Consider the following 17,674-nt stretch of genomic DNA (forward strand, 5'->3'; position numbering starts at 1 on the left):
AACGACTTCTTCAGCTTTCTTTCCAAGGTCACAATTTTAGCCCCTACTGTGTCCACCCACATCATTTGAGAAGATGTTTTAAACATATCCATCTATATTTATGATGAAGATAAGACGTGGCTACTGTCCTCAGGCATACAGCATGATCAGCATAAGCTGATTCACTGGAGGACATGCCAAATGCATTTATATTACACACGAACATAAATACATACACAAATCCTGCTGTATCCACATTGACAGGATTTCAGATCAGAAGAAATTTCTGGACACAAATAACACTGTCTGTCAACTACTGTACTAACATCATCCTCTAACATCGTTATCCCAGCAGACACATGACAATTTACACTTTCACAGTGCCCGCAGACCATCTAGGCAACACAGTGTTCAAATCCGTAAAGCTCCAGGGATTCCCCACCGTCAGAATACAGATAAAGCCACATGAGTAGACAGACAGAGCAGCATCACAAACCTTAAAAAAGATTTTACAAGATATTTGTAAAAATGACTACATGTTTGCATTGTAGGCAATAGTCACTGAGCAATACACTGGTTGTATACTGTAAATTTGGCAAATATTGTCAGTGATTATTGTATTGCAAATGTATTAGGAAGAAAAACATACTGAAAACCTACTATATAATATACTGCATACTGCAGGGCCATAACCACCATTGACATTGAGGGAGACAAGTCCCCCCCAATATTCAAAAATGAGCAAACCCTACTATTTGATATAAATATTGGCAGGGGACAATATTTATATTATCTGCTCTGGGTTTTATATATATATATATATATATATATATATATATATATATATATATATATATATATATATATATATATATATATATATATATATATATATTTTTTTTTTTTTTTTTTTTTTTTAAGTTACCTTTTATAGGCTGGTCTTCCTCAGCGGTCTAACAGCACTCATCACTTTCAGAATGAGTGAGCTTACTGTTCACAGAAGACGAGTGTGAATTCCAATGTGACACATTCGTTTTAGCAAAGAAAGAGTTTGTAGCAAGTAAGTAGCTAAACATTTAATATTTGACGATTGTTTTATGATTGAAATATTCAGCGACCGACCGTAATGTCCAGTGATACAAACTACTCAACATTTTTATAAAATTTCGCCGTTTTAAATAGAAAAATATACTATTAATTGATTCATATGATATGTTTAATGTAATTCATAAATGAATGTGACGAGACAAGGAACGTTTTGCGTTTTTGACATATTAGACATACACATATATAAATTGGGTCTATTTGCAAATAGTTTAAATTGATTAGGTTACTTAATAACTACAATAGACCTGGATTTTTTTAGTGTTCTTATGTCGTTATTTCGTTATTCCCTTAAATCCCTTTTAATCGTTTAATTATGTAATTTCTTTTATTAAAAAAATTACCAAATAACATTCCCCCCCAACTCGGGGAAAAAAAAATAATGGTCTTTCCCAATGTTCAAGACATGGTTACGGCCTTGGCATACTGAATTAATTTCAGAAAGGATTGGAGTAAGAAAGCATGCTAAGCAGCAATAATGGATAATCGAAAGGAAAACACCAATCTAAGAAACTTGCTTTACATTAGTGATTCATTTCAGTGATTCATTTGAATCGATTCACAAATCACTCAGATTAAAAGAGGACTTTGTTTGGGAGTAGGCTAACATATTTGATGCAACATATAATCTACCATTTGGTAAGATTTTGTTTGAATGTTTTTGAAAGCTTGATTTATTTGATCAAACATACAGTAAAAATAGTAATTCTGTGTATTATTAATAGTATTACAATTTAAAACAACATTGTTCTATACACCTTAAATTCAAACTGGTCTCAGTTATCAACAAAACCACCATATAGTAGGCCTGCATAGATCACTTATTTGAAACGTGCAGACAGAGTGAGCTCACGCTGAACCGCAGGGCTCAAACAGTAGTGTGAAACTGTAAGCCTGCAGATAATGACTTTTATTGGCCGATACTTCGTACCTCTCTCTCTCTCTCTGTACTCAATCATCTGTATTTAGTACACTCATCCTGACAGCATGTAGTGTCTCTAACATTCTCCTATCCTCTCATGTTACCTGTCTCTCTCACTTTTTTCACCAGACCTGGCCCGGGTACTGACAGATCACCCATCATGACACGATGACTGTTCACTTCTCCTTCTCGCTCGCTCTCTCTCTCTTTCTCTTTTCTTGCGTGTGAACGTCAAGCTTCAGCTCAGCCAGAAAGAAGACGCCTGGCTGAACGAGTGATGGCATGATGACATGTCATTACATAACAGTTCCCTTTCGTTCAGTCACTACGACGTAACGTTAGTGACTAACGAATGGGGGTTTCGCTTAGAAGCCTATCAACTTCGAGTTTTGAGAAAACGCCCAATGGCGTGCCAATGCCATGGGGCATGCGGAATTTGCATACGTAGCTCCGCCTCACTGCGTGAGTATATAAGGAAGTACGAGGCAATATCGCATTATGTTTCTGCTTTCGGAGCCAAGAGTACCTACCTCTTCACTCCTACAGCCTTCTGAGACTCTGTCAGCTTCTTCGAGACGAGCAGCTTTCCAGTCGGTGTTGGTGTGACGGCGCGTTCCAGTGATCGCATACTTCCTGCCTGCTGATCTGTGCAGTGGTCCGCCTGACAGCTGGTGTGTGTTTCCCTGGGCGCTTCGGCATCGACTGCAAGGTTTTCCTCTCACAAAAAGAGCTTGCGCGTGGCACGTCTTTTTCAAGACGGCTCGCCCGTGCACTTCCGGGTGCGATCGATTTTCCGCTGCTGTCTGAGGACGCATTCACTGCTCGAGCGTGTTTGGGCTTCAGCGCGCACGGGCAGTGTTTGCGGATGTGTCACGTTTCCATTGCGGGGGCGTGACCATCGCGATGTCACGGTCGAGACTCAATGATCTCCGTGAGGAGAGAGAGTCCCCTCTGCCACACCCCAATCTACCGTCCCCGAGTGAGATGGTACTTTGGCTGGTGGCCAGGGTGACCTGAGGGCGGTGCTGTGGTATTAAGAACCCCGACGTTCATTCCTCGGGCCACACCCCCCTCTCATACATCGCTTCCGCGAGTGTTGGATTGAATCTACGGCCCGTCTCTGACGCCCCGTTCGTTCAGTTCACGCTCCGGATAGCAGTGAGATGTCGATCGCCGCATCCCAAGGTGGGCTGGAGTCCTTTGGGGATGACGATTAGGTTGTGCTCCGCCTCCGGGTGTGTCAGCACTGCCTGATCTGACCTAAAGTTGACAGCCATGTTATCTCGGGCAGCCGCGAGTCTCGCGCTGGTGTGGAACTCCGCCCAGCCGCGGGTGCTCGTGGTTGCGCGATTGGTTTTTGGGGGCGGCACCCGACAGCTGTTGGGCCCCGCCCCCAATGCCTTTCGCTCCCGGGGTGCATGAGGAGATCACGCGGTCCCGGAAGTCCCCGTGCTTCTCGCGACCGTTTGGTGGCCTCCTCCGCCTTCTCTGCCCTTGATGGGGCCGCGGCCTAGGGTACACTGGGGCCCCCTCCCCCCCCACTGTTGAACTCTCTGTTGCGCACTACGGTGTCCACAGAGGGCTTTGACGTGGCGTGGTGTGGCTGTCCTAAGCACCCCCCCCAAAGCCTGTGGGCTCGTCTACTTCGGTGGCGTGGTCCCGCAGTGCTACGGGCAGGCCGCCGCCCCTTTGCACATGCACAAGGGTGGAGCCGACCCAGGGCTCTTCATTGAGCTGCGTGCCGCAACTGACCCCGCCCCCGGGCGGTGAAGGTGGCCACACGCTCCCTGGGTCGGGCGATGTCCACAGCTGTGGTCCGGGAGAACACCAGGCCTTACCTGGTGATGTGGAGGACGTTGAGCGGGCCCGCCTCCTCAACTCACCCATATCCCAGGCTGGCCTCTTCGGCGGCGCGGCTGAGAACTGCGCCCAACAGTTCTCGGCCGCCCCAGAGCAGACTGAGGCTGCAACACGTACTGCCCCGGCGGCCAGCTGCTGCACCAGCCGCCGGCCCAGTCGCCTCAGTCCGCTCGCCGCCGAGGGCGCCCTCCCTCTTCCCGCCCGGCCCCAGCAGCAGCCTTCACCTGGGCCGCGCCGTGGAGGTGGTTGAGGATGTCGCCCAGTCCGCTCCCCAGACTGGTTAAACGCCAGGATGGAGGTGGACAACTCAGAGATGGGTTCCAGTTCTTCCCAGGGGATGGTAGCAGGGCCTCTCCTTCCCCCGGTGGAGGGCTGGGGGAAAATCCTTCCGCTGCTGGCCCCCGGGCTAGCAGCGCTTGGGAAGAACTCATGTTCCTGTCTCTGAGCACCCAGAGACCGGTGATGACAGTGCGCGCCACCCTCGGGTCTCGCCACTCGCATCCCTCTCTGTCGCCAGCCCCCTGGCAGAGCAGACCCCAGTGGAACGCGAGTCCTTCCCTGGTCTCCTCTGTCAGGGCGCAGCCGTTAACCGTGCTCCGACCCGGGGACGCCCAACAGCCTCCCCTGTCCGCGCCGGTAACGCTGCCTCGCTGCCCCACCCAGGGTACGTCTGTCGTCCGGATGACCCCGTTGGTGCAGTCTCTGGAAGCCTGGCTTCAGCTTCCGGGGCTGTCCCGCTGGGCTGCCCGGACCATCAGGCTCGGCTACGCGATTCAGTTCGCGCAGGCTCCTCCCCGTTACAGGGGAGTCCGCTATACCATGACCGGGGCCCATGCCCCCGTCATGCGTGCGGAGATTGCCACTCTACTGGCGAAGGGTGCGATCGAGCCTGTCCCTCCAGCCGAAATGAGGTCGGGGTTCTACAGCCCCTACTTCATTGTACCCAAGAAAACCGGTGGGTTACGGCCAATCCTGGACCTTCGCATCTTGAACCGATCCCTTCACCGGCTTCCGTTCAAGATGTTGACTGCGAAACGCCTTTTCGAATGCGTTCGTCCGGACGATTGGTTTGCAGCGATCGACCTGAAGGACGCCTACTTCCATGTCTCCATCCTTCCTCGACACAGACCGTTCCTACGGTTTGCTTTCGAGGGGCGGGCATACCAGTACGCAGTTCTCCCATTCGGGTTATCTCTGTCCCCTCGCGTCTTCACGAAGATCGCCGAGGCAGCCCTTGCGCCCCTTTGGCAGCACGGGGTCCGCATCCTGAACTACCTCGACGACTGGCTCATACTAGGCCACTCTCGAGAGCAGGTTTGCGGACACAGAGATCTGGTTCTCCACCACTTAACCCGTCTGGGCCTTCGGGTCAACTGGGAGAAGAGCAAACTCTGCCCAGTGCAGAGGATCTCTTTTCTCGGTATGGAGATCGACTCGGTCGCCATGTACGCGCAGCTTTCGAGCGAGCGCGCGCAGTCTCTGCTGACTTGCCTCCGACAAATCGAGAGCAAGAATGCGGTTCCACTGAAACTTTTTCAGAGGCTCCTGGGGCATATGGCATCTGCAGCCGCGGTAACGCCGCTCGGATTGCTTCATATGAGACCGCTTCAGCACTGGCTTCGCGATCGAGTCCCGAGATGGGCATGGCAGTCTGGCACGCTCCGGATCCAAGTGACTCGGGCCTGCTTACAGACACTCACCCCGTGGTCGAACCTCAGCTTTCTACGGGCCGGTGTGCCCTTAGAACGAGTTTCCAGGCATGTTGTCGTATCGACGGATGCCTCTGCCACGGGCTGGGGTGCCATGTGCAATGGACAAGCAGCCGCGGGCTCCTGGACAGGACCCCAGCGCCTCCTGCATGTCAATTGCCTCGAGTTGCTGGCAGTACGGTTCGCCCTGCACCGCTTCCGAGCGTTGCTGAAGGGTCAACATGTGCTTGTCCGGACAGACAACACGGCCGTAGTAGCGTACATCAACCACCAGGGCGGTCTACGCTCCCGCCGCATGTCTCAACTCGCCCGCCATCTCGTCTTATGGAGTCAGAAGCGCCTGAGGTCCCTTCGTGCTGTCCATATTCCGGGAGTCCTGAACCACGCAGCCGACGAGCTCTCGCGGTTTCAGCCTCTCCCGGGAGAATGGAGACTCCATCCCCGGACGGTTCAGCTGATTTGGGAACAGTTCGGCGACGCACAGGTAGACCTGTTTGCCTCCCACGACTCTTCCCACTGCAGCCTGTATTATTCCCTGACCGAGGGCACGCTCGGCACGGATGCACTGGCGCACAGCTGGCCGCGGGGCCTACGCAAATATGCGTTTCCCCCAGTGAGCCTACTCGCACAGCTTCTGTGCAAGATCAGGGAGGACAAGGAGCAGGTCCTTTTGGTCGCCCCGTACTGGCACGGCCGGACCTGGTTCCCCGAACTCATTCTCCTTGCGACAGCCCCTCCCTGGCCTATTCCTCTGAGACCGGACCTCCTCACTCAGAGACGGGGCACCCATTGGCACCCGCGTCCCGACCTTTGGAACCTCCACGTGTGGCTCCTAGACGGGACCCGGCAGGTTCGAGTGGCCTACCACCTACGGTGGTCGCCACCATCACTTCCGCTAGGGCAGAGTCCACTCGGCATGCCTATGCGTTGAAGTGGAACCTCTTCGTCACCTGGTGCTCTTCCCGCCAAGAAGACCCCTGGAAATGTCCGATCGGGTCCGTGCTTGAGTTTCTCCAAGAGGGGCTGGAGCGAAGGCTGTCTCCCTCCACCCTCAAGGTATATGTGGCCGCAATATCTGCCCACCACGATCTCTTGGAGAACAAAAAGGTAAGTCAGCACGACCTGGTCATCAGGTTCCTGAGGGGAGCTAGGAGACTGAATCCTCCTCGCTCTCCTCTCGTACCCTCTTGGGACCTCGCAGTAGTACTAACTGCTCTGCAGAGACCTCCCTTTGAGCCTTTGCGGTCGGTCGATATTAAGTTTCTGTCTATGAAGACGGCTCTGCTGACCGCATTGGCCTCAGTCAAGAGGGTCGGGGACCTGCAGGCATTTTCGGTTGACGAAGCGTGCCTGGAGTTCGGGCCGGCTAACTCTCACGTGATCCTGAGACCCCGGCCTGGATATGTGCCCAAGGTTCCCACCACTCCGTTCAAGGACCAGGTGGTGAACCTGCAAGCGCTGCCTTTGGAGGAGGCAGACCCAGCCTTGGCATTGCTCTGTCCAGTACGCGCTCTCCGCGCCTACGTAGACATGACGCAGTGTTTCAGGACCTCAGACCAGCTCTTTGTCTGTTATGGTGGAGAGCGGAAGGGAAGTGCTCTCTCAAAGCAAAGGCTGTCTCACTGGATAGTGGACACCATTGCTTTGGCTTACCAGCAGCAAGGCCGACCATGTCCCCTTGGTGTGAGGGCACACTCCACCCGGAGTGTGGCTTCCTCTTGGGCTCTAGCGCATGGCGCCTCGCTAGCAGACATCTGCAGAGCTGCAGGCTGGGCGACACCCAACACATTCGCCAGATTCTACAATCTCCGAGTGGAGCCAGTGTCCGACTATGTACTCGCCCCCCCGAGGGGCCGGTGATGGGCCAGGCTCAGGTGTCTTCGCTTGCCCGCCACTCCACTCCACGGACTGGATACGTGCGATATTTTCCTCAGGTGAGCTCCCCGAGAGCCCTGAGCTCCTCCAGCACTGTCGACGCCGACATCAGTTCAGTCTGCCCTCTCGAGCCAGACCCTCATGTCCGGCCAGGTGCCCCATGTGCATGGTTCCCTCCGGCGACCCCCACATGTGTATTTCACCATAAGTCTCCGCAGTGAGCGGGTTTCTTCCCTTGGCGTGTCCCCGCCACCCCTAGGGTTAAAAATCCACCTTCGGCTGGTACCCTAGAGATCTTCCATATGCAGCCCTCTCCGGGTCATATGTGTCTCTTAAGTCCTCCCCACGGGTAGGCATCTTGGCATTCCCTCACTGGGATATGCTTCCCAGTGTACCTTGGTAATCCTGTGTTAAGTGGGAGTCCTTCGTCCGTACTAGTCTTACGACAGGGAACTCACACTTACGCAGGGCGCTGGAAGACGGCTGAGTGGCGGGATTATATTGGGACCCCCATTCGTTAGTCACTAACGTTACGTCGTAGTGACTGAACGAAAGGGAACGTCTCGGTTACGGATGTAACCCTCGTTCCCTGAGGAGGGAACGGAGACGTAACGTCCCCTTGCCACATCAGCTGTGTTGCCTGGAACGCAGGAGTTCAGTCTTGGCTCCTCAAGCAGGTAACATAATGCGATATTGCCTCGTACTTCCTTATATACTCACGCAGTGAGGCGGAGCTACGTATGCAAATTCCGCATGCCCCATGGCATTGGCACGCCATTGGGCGTTTTCTCAAAACTCGAAGTTGATAGGCTTCTAAGCGAAACCCCCATTCGTTAGTCACTAACGTTACGTCTCCGTTCCCTCCTCAGGGAACGAGGGTTACATCCGTAACCGAGACGTTCCCTTTATTGTGCATTCAATCTCTTTCTCTCTCTTTCTCTCTCTGCAGATCTGACCTTCCTTCATGAGAGCTGTAAGACTTTCCATGGGGAGCTGGTTAATTTCGAAAAGATGGTGAGTTGGCACATATAATGGAAGTAATGATGTGCTTACATTAATGCACACGCATATTTGCCTAGCTACCTAAACGAGGACAGACCACAGAATTCTTTTATATTTAAAAAAAGCTATAATTATATAAATATTTTGTTGTACAGACTAGCTCTAACCTTTAAAACCTCCAACTGGTTTTAAAGTTCTTCATTTTTTAGAAGAAAAAATAGACATTATTTAAGAATAGGGTTAAGAATTAAGAAATTAAACTGGTTAAAAAAATGTTTTTAAATAATGTAAGCAAATGATTTCCATGATTTTATGTCTGTTTGGGCTCTTTTGACTCAGGACAAGTCAAGTCAAGTCACCTTTATTTATATAACGCTTTTTACAATGCAGATTGTTTCAAAGAAGTTTCACAGTGATGTCATCGTCCAGCTCAGTTCAATTCTCATATAGTGTCAATGCGGGCAGATCAGTAATATAGTTGAATATTTAGTGTCCCCAACTAAGCAAGCCAAAAGCCAAAGGCAACAGAGGCGACAGTGGCAAGGAACCAAAACTCCATCAGGTGACAGAATGGAGAACAAAACCTTGGAAGAAACCAGACTCAGTCAGGGTGCCAGTTCTCCTCTGGCCAACGAACAAGCAGTGTATGATTATGATTCAGGCAAACATTACAGGTCAGAAGTCAGATTAGATCGGAACATTCAGAATAGTTGTCCAGTCCCATCTGGTTGAAGATCGAAGTCATCACGCAGGACAAGAAGCCAATCAGTAATTGTTCAACCAATTACTTGAAGTGATTTCAAAATCACAACAGACTGATGAGGATATAGTGACCACATACACACTGCAGTTCAATTTGGTTGTCAGTTCACCTTTTAATGCTTACACACACTGTTCAGTAATTTACGGGAGTGACAACCACATTCTACAATCAAATTATCATGAAAAATACAGGTAGTGACAACCGCAGAAAATCTACGCTGTCTGTTTGGAACCGTACTGAAACACTAGTTAATAACATATTTAAGTGCGCATAAGAGAGGTTTCTCTCTTCTGTATGTGTGTGGTTCAAGAAAATCACATGAGCTTTGACTCATTTGTATTAACAGATCTTGCTAGAAAAAACAGCAAACAAGAACAAGCCCATAATAAACCAAGATAAATTCAAATGCTTTATATTGAAATCAAGACCAAAATATCACGAACCTCATCTTCCCCCTTTAATATCCTCATAAACGTGACCCAAACTTTATTAACTGAACCCAAACAAGCCCAAAACGCTTAGAATATGTCATGGCAACACTTATAGCCTTACAAACAGAAACAAAGCGAACACCTCTGGTTTAGTTAAAATTGCAGAACATAACGAGTTTTTGGTCGCTGTATTATTACTTTCGTCAAAATAGTGGATACTAAATACACAAGACACCAGAACTTTGCTATGGTTACCATGCCGTCGATCATCGCAATTTCGGTAAATGCAATAAGAATTGTTTTCCAAACATTGTGCATTCTTTTCCCCCTACAAAATTACAAAAGGAATCATTAAAAAGAATCAAATGAACTATATGAAGCCCTGATCCTTCCACAAGTCACAAGTACATTATTTTGTCATTGTATATCATTAATGATTGAGTGTCAATCAAATCTCTGTCTCTTTTTCTCTACCAAGCACAAAGTGGCCGAGATGGTGCGAAGCATCAGGCGGTATAGGAGCACACAGCTTGGTATGTGTATTTTTGCACACGCACGCAAACACACACACACACACGCGCGCACGCGCACACACGCGCACACACACACACACACACACACACTCACACACACATACACACACACACACACACACACACACACACACACACACACACACACACACACACACACACACACACACACACACACACACACACACACACACACACACACACACACACACACACACACACACACACGCGCACACACACACACACAGACAGACAGACATTGGCCTGTCAAATAGGATTAGTGCAAAAGTAGAGCATGTCTCCACCTGCCAACATAACAACATACCTACATACACACACACACACACACACACCTGTCTGAGTGGATTAGATCTAGGAGACTGTTGCTCCACCCTGCCACAGCCCATCTGCTTAGGACAGCACAGCCCTCGGGGCCACGAGCCACAGGGCACCACTTCAAACACACACACACAAAAGCACATGGCCATGCCCATGCCCACAGTGTGTGTATACACAAATACATGCAACACCTGGACAGCACTTCAAAACATTTGTGCTCACAGACAGATTTGCTGCTGTACATGTGTTTGCATGTGAATTATGAGTAATAACATTGATTATTGTAGTGTTATTTTATATTCATATTTATTTTTTGATTTTACATTTAGTGTTTTATTTAAGTTAGTAATATTAATAAATGGTGCTTTTTTACTTTTTTAGTAAAATTACATTTTTTACTGTCTAATAGGGGTGTGACGGTACACAAAACTGACGGTTTGTACGTACCTCGGTTTTGAAGTCACAGTTCGGTATGGGTTCGGTACAGCAAGGGAGAGAAAACTAAATATAAAATAGCTTTTTTATATTATACAGTGGTTTGCTGAACAAATTGTGTCTGTCATTAAATTAATTTAATTAAAAATAAAAGTTTCTTAAAGATATTTTTTTTAAATCTCTGCTAATGCTGTAAAGTGTAAACTATAAAAGGAGCCCTTACTTGCACATTACTATAATATAACAACAGAGCCCAAATTAGCCTAAATTCAGTTGCTATTTTCTTTTAGATATAATAATCCACACTCAAATAAAATTGTATGCAAACATGTAAACTTCACATTAGGCAGTTTTTGCATTAACTTCTAAATCTAATTATAAAATTATGTTTTTACGTTGTTTAAATATAATCATTTATACACAGTGTCTGTCATGAAATAATCAAGACATCACTAACAGGTTAGGTAGAATATATTGAATATATTGGTTAATATAGTGCATATATTTAGCGAAAGAGTTCATTTCTCTAGTATTCATTTCTCCAGCATTTCTCACTTAATGACTTGCCTGAGGTAAATTTAATGCTACTTTACATAGTTTACAAGCTGTTTTATTGAGGTCTTTGCACCATTGAAACACTGATTGAGCGATTACACAACATATTATACATTTCAGTAAATTGTAATGTATCCTCATACCTTTAGCTGTTGATTCATGTTTATTCTTTGACTGAAGAGATGATAGCGTTCATTCGCACGCCGCGCCGCCGCTTGAACTGACACGCCTATACTGTGATCTGTCACGGGACATTAAAGAGCGTCAAAGCACATTTATCTTTTTAATTTCGTGATAAAATGGACAGAATACCTAATATGTTTGTGTGGGAACTCGGATTGAAGTTTGTTCCATGCATAAAACAAGCCGACTGTTAACTGTTAAAGATTGCATTCGGAACTGTTCGGTACACATGTGCACCATACCGGAAGCCCTGTACCGAAGCGGTTCGGTACGAATATGTGTACCGTTACACCCCTGTTGTCTAAATAGGTTTTTATTCATTTTGATTTCTAATTTAGGGGCTGTTTAGTTGAAAACGGAAACATTTTATGTGTTTTGGCAACGCCTTTTGGGTGCCTAAAAACGGCAACTTTCGAAAACGATATCGTTATCATAAGCTACAAAAACGTGAATTTGTGAAAATGGTGACGTCATGCGCATGTGTATTACGTGTTCAGTCTATAGGCGTGTAGTTTTTCTTTACAAAGTGACATCAACCAACTACTGGCCTGGCATGAATAATACAGCGTTTGTTTCACAGATCCATATGAATGTGTGCGAAAAATGCAGAGGAAAAACTTCTGTTTTTAGTACATTGTTGTTGCGTAAAACATACCATTAGTTTTAATGACCTATAATAACCCTGCATTATTTGTGTTGATACTGTTATTGGGTATTTAAAGTATGGACTAGGTGCCTTTTTGTGCTGACCTCAGACTGGGGTTTTCTTGTAGCTCAGATTAGTTGAATGTTAGTTTCTATTTTACAATTACTTTTAGGAGATTCACTGCCTTGGCAACTCGACTCCCTAGATTCAAATTTTAACAATCACACAAACAAAACGTGGTTTCCATGGAAAGAGTGACGTTCTGTGAGGTTGAGAAGTCGTGACTCCGTACGCACCTACACAGCTTTCGATCGGTCTCATGCATCATCTGGCATGTCTTTAAAGAGCGTCTGCACCATCACACCCTGCAAAAGATTTCTCTTTTCCTTCCTCTCCATGTGGCTTTGTTTTGAGGTTGTCATGCATACTTGTATCATTATCACTTATCATTTTAAACTACCATTTCTATGATCATCAAGTGGTAAACAACAAACAAACAGATGTAGTTGTGGTAATGGGTTCAACAATGATTTATTATTTAAAAAAGAGATTTGGATGAGATTTTTGGATTGAGACTTCTCTATAAAATGTTTTTTATTTTCACAAAAATAATAGTGAATTAATTTTTTTTAAATATTCCTGACAACCAATCACCCATAAACATCCAATAAGTTATTTTTAAATGTATATTTATATTTGCTATTTTTAACTCAATACATAGATCAATTGGAGATATGACAGGAAATCATGGCAAGAACAGGTCATGAGGAAATGTATTGAGCCAGATTCCAACACATGCGCAAGACACGACTTGTCTGATTTTCATCTGATATTGCAACTTTATGTATTTGTTAATTGCATACTAGCTTGTAATATATCAAAAATTGAAACGTTTTATCTGTAGTTTTTGTTAATATCAGAGATATTATGAGAAAGCGAACAATCAAATATCAGAACTTTCAATATGGCAGTCGCTATTATGTCCCTTTTTACAAGATGTAATATACGTCTCAGGTGTCCCTAGAATGTCTCTGAAATTTCAGCTCAAAGTACCCCCCAGATAATTTATCATACCATGTTGTAAATGCCCATTGTAAGGAAAAACATGCAGTTTCTGTGCATGTATCTTTAAATGCAAATGAGCGGCTGCTCCCCACCCCGGTTTCCAGAATAGGGCGGAGCCTGTACAGCTCGTGCCTCGGACTCTCGACCAAAAACTAAAACATCTGTTTGGTTGTGATTACATCTCTATTGCTGACTGTGTACAGCTCATTCAGGGCGGGGTCTATGCTAATAGGGAAGAGTTCATCAGCATTAGTGGGCAGGGCCTAAGCAATGTGACGTCACAAATGCTGTGTGGGTGGATTTTTACACACACTAGCGACACATTTATGTTCAAACACCATGTAAAAGTGATTTTTGCATAATAGGTCCCCTTTAATAGAGGAATTTTTCCTCTAGAATGCACATTAGCCATACCAGATTTGAGCAGAAGAAAGTAAAATAATTATGATACCTTTGTTGTAAATTATGTTATTAAAACAACCTAGACATCCAGACTTTCGGGTTCCTATTCAAGTATAGAGGAACAACTTGTATACACACTAGTGTCAGAAAAATATTTTGTTAAAAATAAATTAATGCTTTAATTCAGCAAGGACATATTAAATTGATAAAAAAGTGACTTTTACATTGTTACAAAAAAAAAAAAAAAAAATTCTTACCAACCCCAATCTTTTAAATGGAAGTGTATTAATTGCCAATATGGCCCCCGAGTGAAGCGACTTACCTTAAAGGGTCTTTGTTCATGTTGCACCATAGTTTAGGAGCAATATAACTATTCATTTTTATAATGAATCACTAAGAAAATAAAACATTTCAGCTTTTACCTATTATTATTATTTTATCCGAGCTTTGTACTCTTTTAGTTGCTGTACAATGGCTCTGATGTCAGCCTATTGAAGGTGAGCAGCAGGTCTTGTGCGTCAGGGCACTTATTTTCCTGTCTCTTCCTCTGAATGAGGGCTGTAATTATCAGGGCTCATTCTCCTTCCATCTACCTGAATGGATTGCCCTCATCCATTTCCATTAAAGGGATTGATGCCCAGCAAAGCACACCGCACTTTTTCAGTCTGGTGGACTTTTTAAAAAAAAACAAGACATTTTTCTCTATGCGCAGCAAAGAATTTTCATTTAGTTGCACCAAAAACAGCACATCCCATTGGCTTTATCGTTGCACAATTAAAACTGCATTGTGAGATAATATTTCATCACATTGTTAATGTATGCTGGTGTTACGTGACATTCCATCCGTAACCGGACCCCATTTGCAATGACATTTCTATAGGGTGGCTGAGGCTCATTTGGTGATGTGCTGAGGCCAGAGGGCATCCATTTCTATGGACAAATTGCAGCCATTGACATTTGTAAGACCATGCACAACTCCATTTCCCTTAGAGCGGGTTTGAACTTTGGGGGAGCTGCTCGGATGTGAGACTTAATGACTCTGTAATTGTCTCTAATGCGCTCCTGCTGTCAACGTGTCAAAGGAAGGATGCTGCAGCTCAAAGCAGATGATCGCTGATCAGTTCTGTTTTTACTGCTAGGAAAGAAAAATCACCAAGGAAATTATTTCAGAATCTCAAATGTTGCTCCAAGACATTAATGAGAAAATACTCATGCAAATGCTCATACTTCAATTTGAAATTCTGTATAAAAAATGTACCTGTAAATTCTGTATAAAAAAGACCAAATTATCTGACCTCTGCTTTTTTAAGCCTATTTTTTAGATTTAAACATTGCAGTTAATAATACAATTCCATCAAATTGAATCGAATAATCCTTACATATTATTCATATTATGAATTTTACATGAGTAAAAACAAACAAACAAACTACAGCTTAATAAAACATGTTATGGGGGAGTGGACATCTAAGGTTAAGTGATTTGTATTAATTTTTTGCCTCAACATAAGATTAATGATCACTACTGTACAAAAGTTTGGGGTAGGTAAGATTTTTTTAATGTTTTTGAAAAAGGTAAACTGACCAAGGCTGCATTTATTTGATCAAAAATATAGTAAAATGGTATTATTTTGCTAATACATATATTATGGTGAGTGGATAATGCCACGATTACCCAACGAAAGAGAAAAATGTACAACATTTATTTGCAGTTTCTTTTTCACGTTTGCCTTTTCATTTTAATATTGGCAGTCTTGCCCTGAGACTGTAGTGAAAATGACATTTAAAAAGTGCATTTTATTTTTCAATTAGACAGGGACGATGCATTGTCACTGAAAATGAAATAATTTAATTTTCAATTTTGGCACATATTTTGCATAAAGTTTTCTATAATGAAATGAAAATATTTTTCCATTTAATTGACTTAAAATTGGCAGCAAATGCCTTCCATAGAATCTGATGCGGAGTCGGAGTGACACTTTTCTTCTTGAGATCAGAGAGGACAACGTGCATCTATTTATAGCTACTGAAAGAGCTGCTTTCCTTTTTCTCTCGCTCGGTCTCTGTTCTTTTATTTCCGCTCACTTTCTTTTTGAAAAGTGTGGCTTAGCAACGGATGCTGTGCATGTAAAGTCAGGTCAGCTGGACATGAGTGTTTGTGAGTACGTGCACGCCGATATCCCAGCTCTACCACGCCACCATGTGGTCAGCCACAGTATCACCCAACACAACACACAAATTATGTTTTGCAAAAGAGCAGGATATGCTGTTTACTAGCAATCCTGTTCTCAAAATGTGTCTCAATATGGTTGAATATCCTGATTGTGTTATTGCAAATTTTTAGCTCGTTTTAGATAGTTTTCAACATTTAATAAGAACCATTATTATTAATGGAGCACCAATAATAGAGCATCAAATCATCATATTAGAATGATTTCTGAAGGATCATGTGACACTGAAGACTGGAGTAATGATGCTGAAAATACAGCTTTGCCATCACAGAAATAAATTACATTTTAAAATATATTCATATAGAAAAAAATTTATGCAAATGTGTATGTATTTTTTGATCAAAAAAATTCAGCCTAGGTGAGAATAAGAGACTTTGTTCAAAAACAAAAAAAAACTTATTTATTCCAAACTCCAGTGTGTACTATTATAAATATTGCATACATTTATCTAAACAAATAATAAGGTTTTACAAAATAGTATTTTTATATTTTATGACTTGCGTCTGTTTCTTCGGATTTCTTTCTTCCAGTTCCTTTAATTGATTTCTTTTTGTCTTTCTAACAGCAATGGAGGCCGAGCCGTCCCCCTCTCACCTCCAGACGAAAGCGTATGTTCGGCAGCTGCAGGTCATCGACAATCAGAACCTGCTTTTCGACATGTCCAGCAAGCTGGAGCCAAAAGACATGTGAAGGGACCAAGCGTATCTACAAGCCATATCTACAAAACATTTTGTTCCCCCAATAAACCCAGACACCAAACCCTTCATTCTCCATTGCCACAGATCAACCCAGCTGGGCTGTCAATCATCTCAGGCTCCGCTTCCGAATCACTGAACGAGGACATTTGTTCATGAAAATGGTGTGCATTGTGCTTTGAGTGATTCTGTGTCAATGTTAATTATGACCACGCATAGGGATCTGGATTCATTTCTACCTTTATTTTTTTCCGCTGTTCACGACTGAAGGGAAATTTGTCCTGATTGCACTGCCATCAGTTGAACTGAACCAAACCGGAATATGCTTTTCATCCGGGCCTTCAGAGAAACAGACTGCATTTTGTCCATTCATTACCCTAAAATACACGAGACAATCTGACCTCTTGAACTCTGACCTCTGGTCTTCCCTCTTCCCCTGCCAACATTGGCACTTACTGCAACCCTGTTTAACTCGGCTGCAGTCGTTAGATCTTAGTGTTCTGAACAATATGGATCCCCAGCCATCAAATGAGTCCCGAATCCAAGACCAGCTCCAACGTACAGGAAGTTTTCATAAATAACCTGAATAATGTAAATGACGAAGTCATAATACAGAAGAAATTCGCTTCAACTGGACATTGAAGTGAATGTACAGGAAATTGATTAGATCAATATTTTTGACTTGTTTTTTCAAGAATGTTTTTTTTTTCTTGAAACAAAATTGCATAATAATAATACATTTAATATTTGCTGCATTTAAAAACACTAAATAATTGTTATATATTTAATATATAATTTAAATATTATATATAAAGAACACTACATTTTGTTAGATTTATATTTAAAACAATAAAACTATTGTTTGTATACTCTGAAAACCAATTTTAATGTCTTATGCAATTTTGCTTCTCAAATTCATTTGAATCAAAATGTAAATATATCTTGTTT

The 17,674-nt window shown here is 44.1% G+C and overlaps 1 protein-coding gene across 1 annotated transcript in view; it reads left to right on the plus strand.

The window, feature by feature from the left end:
* rapgefl1 (Rap guanine nucleotide exchange factor (GEF)-like 1) overlaps positions 1-16,733 on the plus strand; it is a 50,324-nt gene extending 33,591 nt beyond the window's left edge. Inside the window, exons 13-15 of the mRNA XM_079827108.1 lie at positions 8,399-8,463; positions 10,124-10,178; positions 16,597-16,733. Coding sequence (XP_079683234.1) covers positions 8,399-8,463; positions 10,124-10,178; positions 16,597-16,721 — 245 coding nt within the window. The 3' untranslated portion in view covers positions 16,722-16,733. The remainder of the gene's footprint in view (positions 1-8,398; positions 8,464-10,123; positions 10,179-16,596) is intronic.
* Positions 16,734-17,674: the final 941 nt, after the last annotated feature.

The sequence above is a fragment of the Gobio gobio genome, assembly GCF_949357685.1.
Source record: "Gobio gobio genome assembly, chromosome: 1".
In the NCBI taxonomy this organism is placed as follows: domain Eukaryota; kingdom Metazoa; phylum Chordata; class Actinopteri; order Cypriniformes; family Gobionidae; genus Gobio; species Gobio gobio.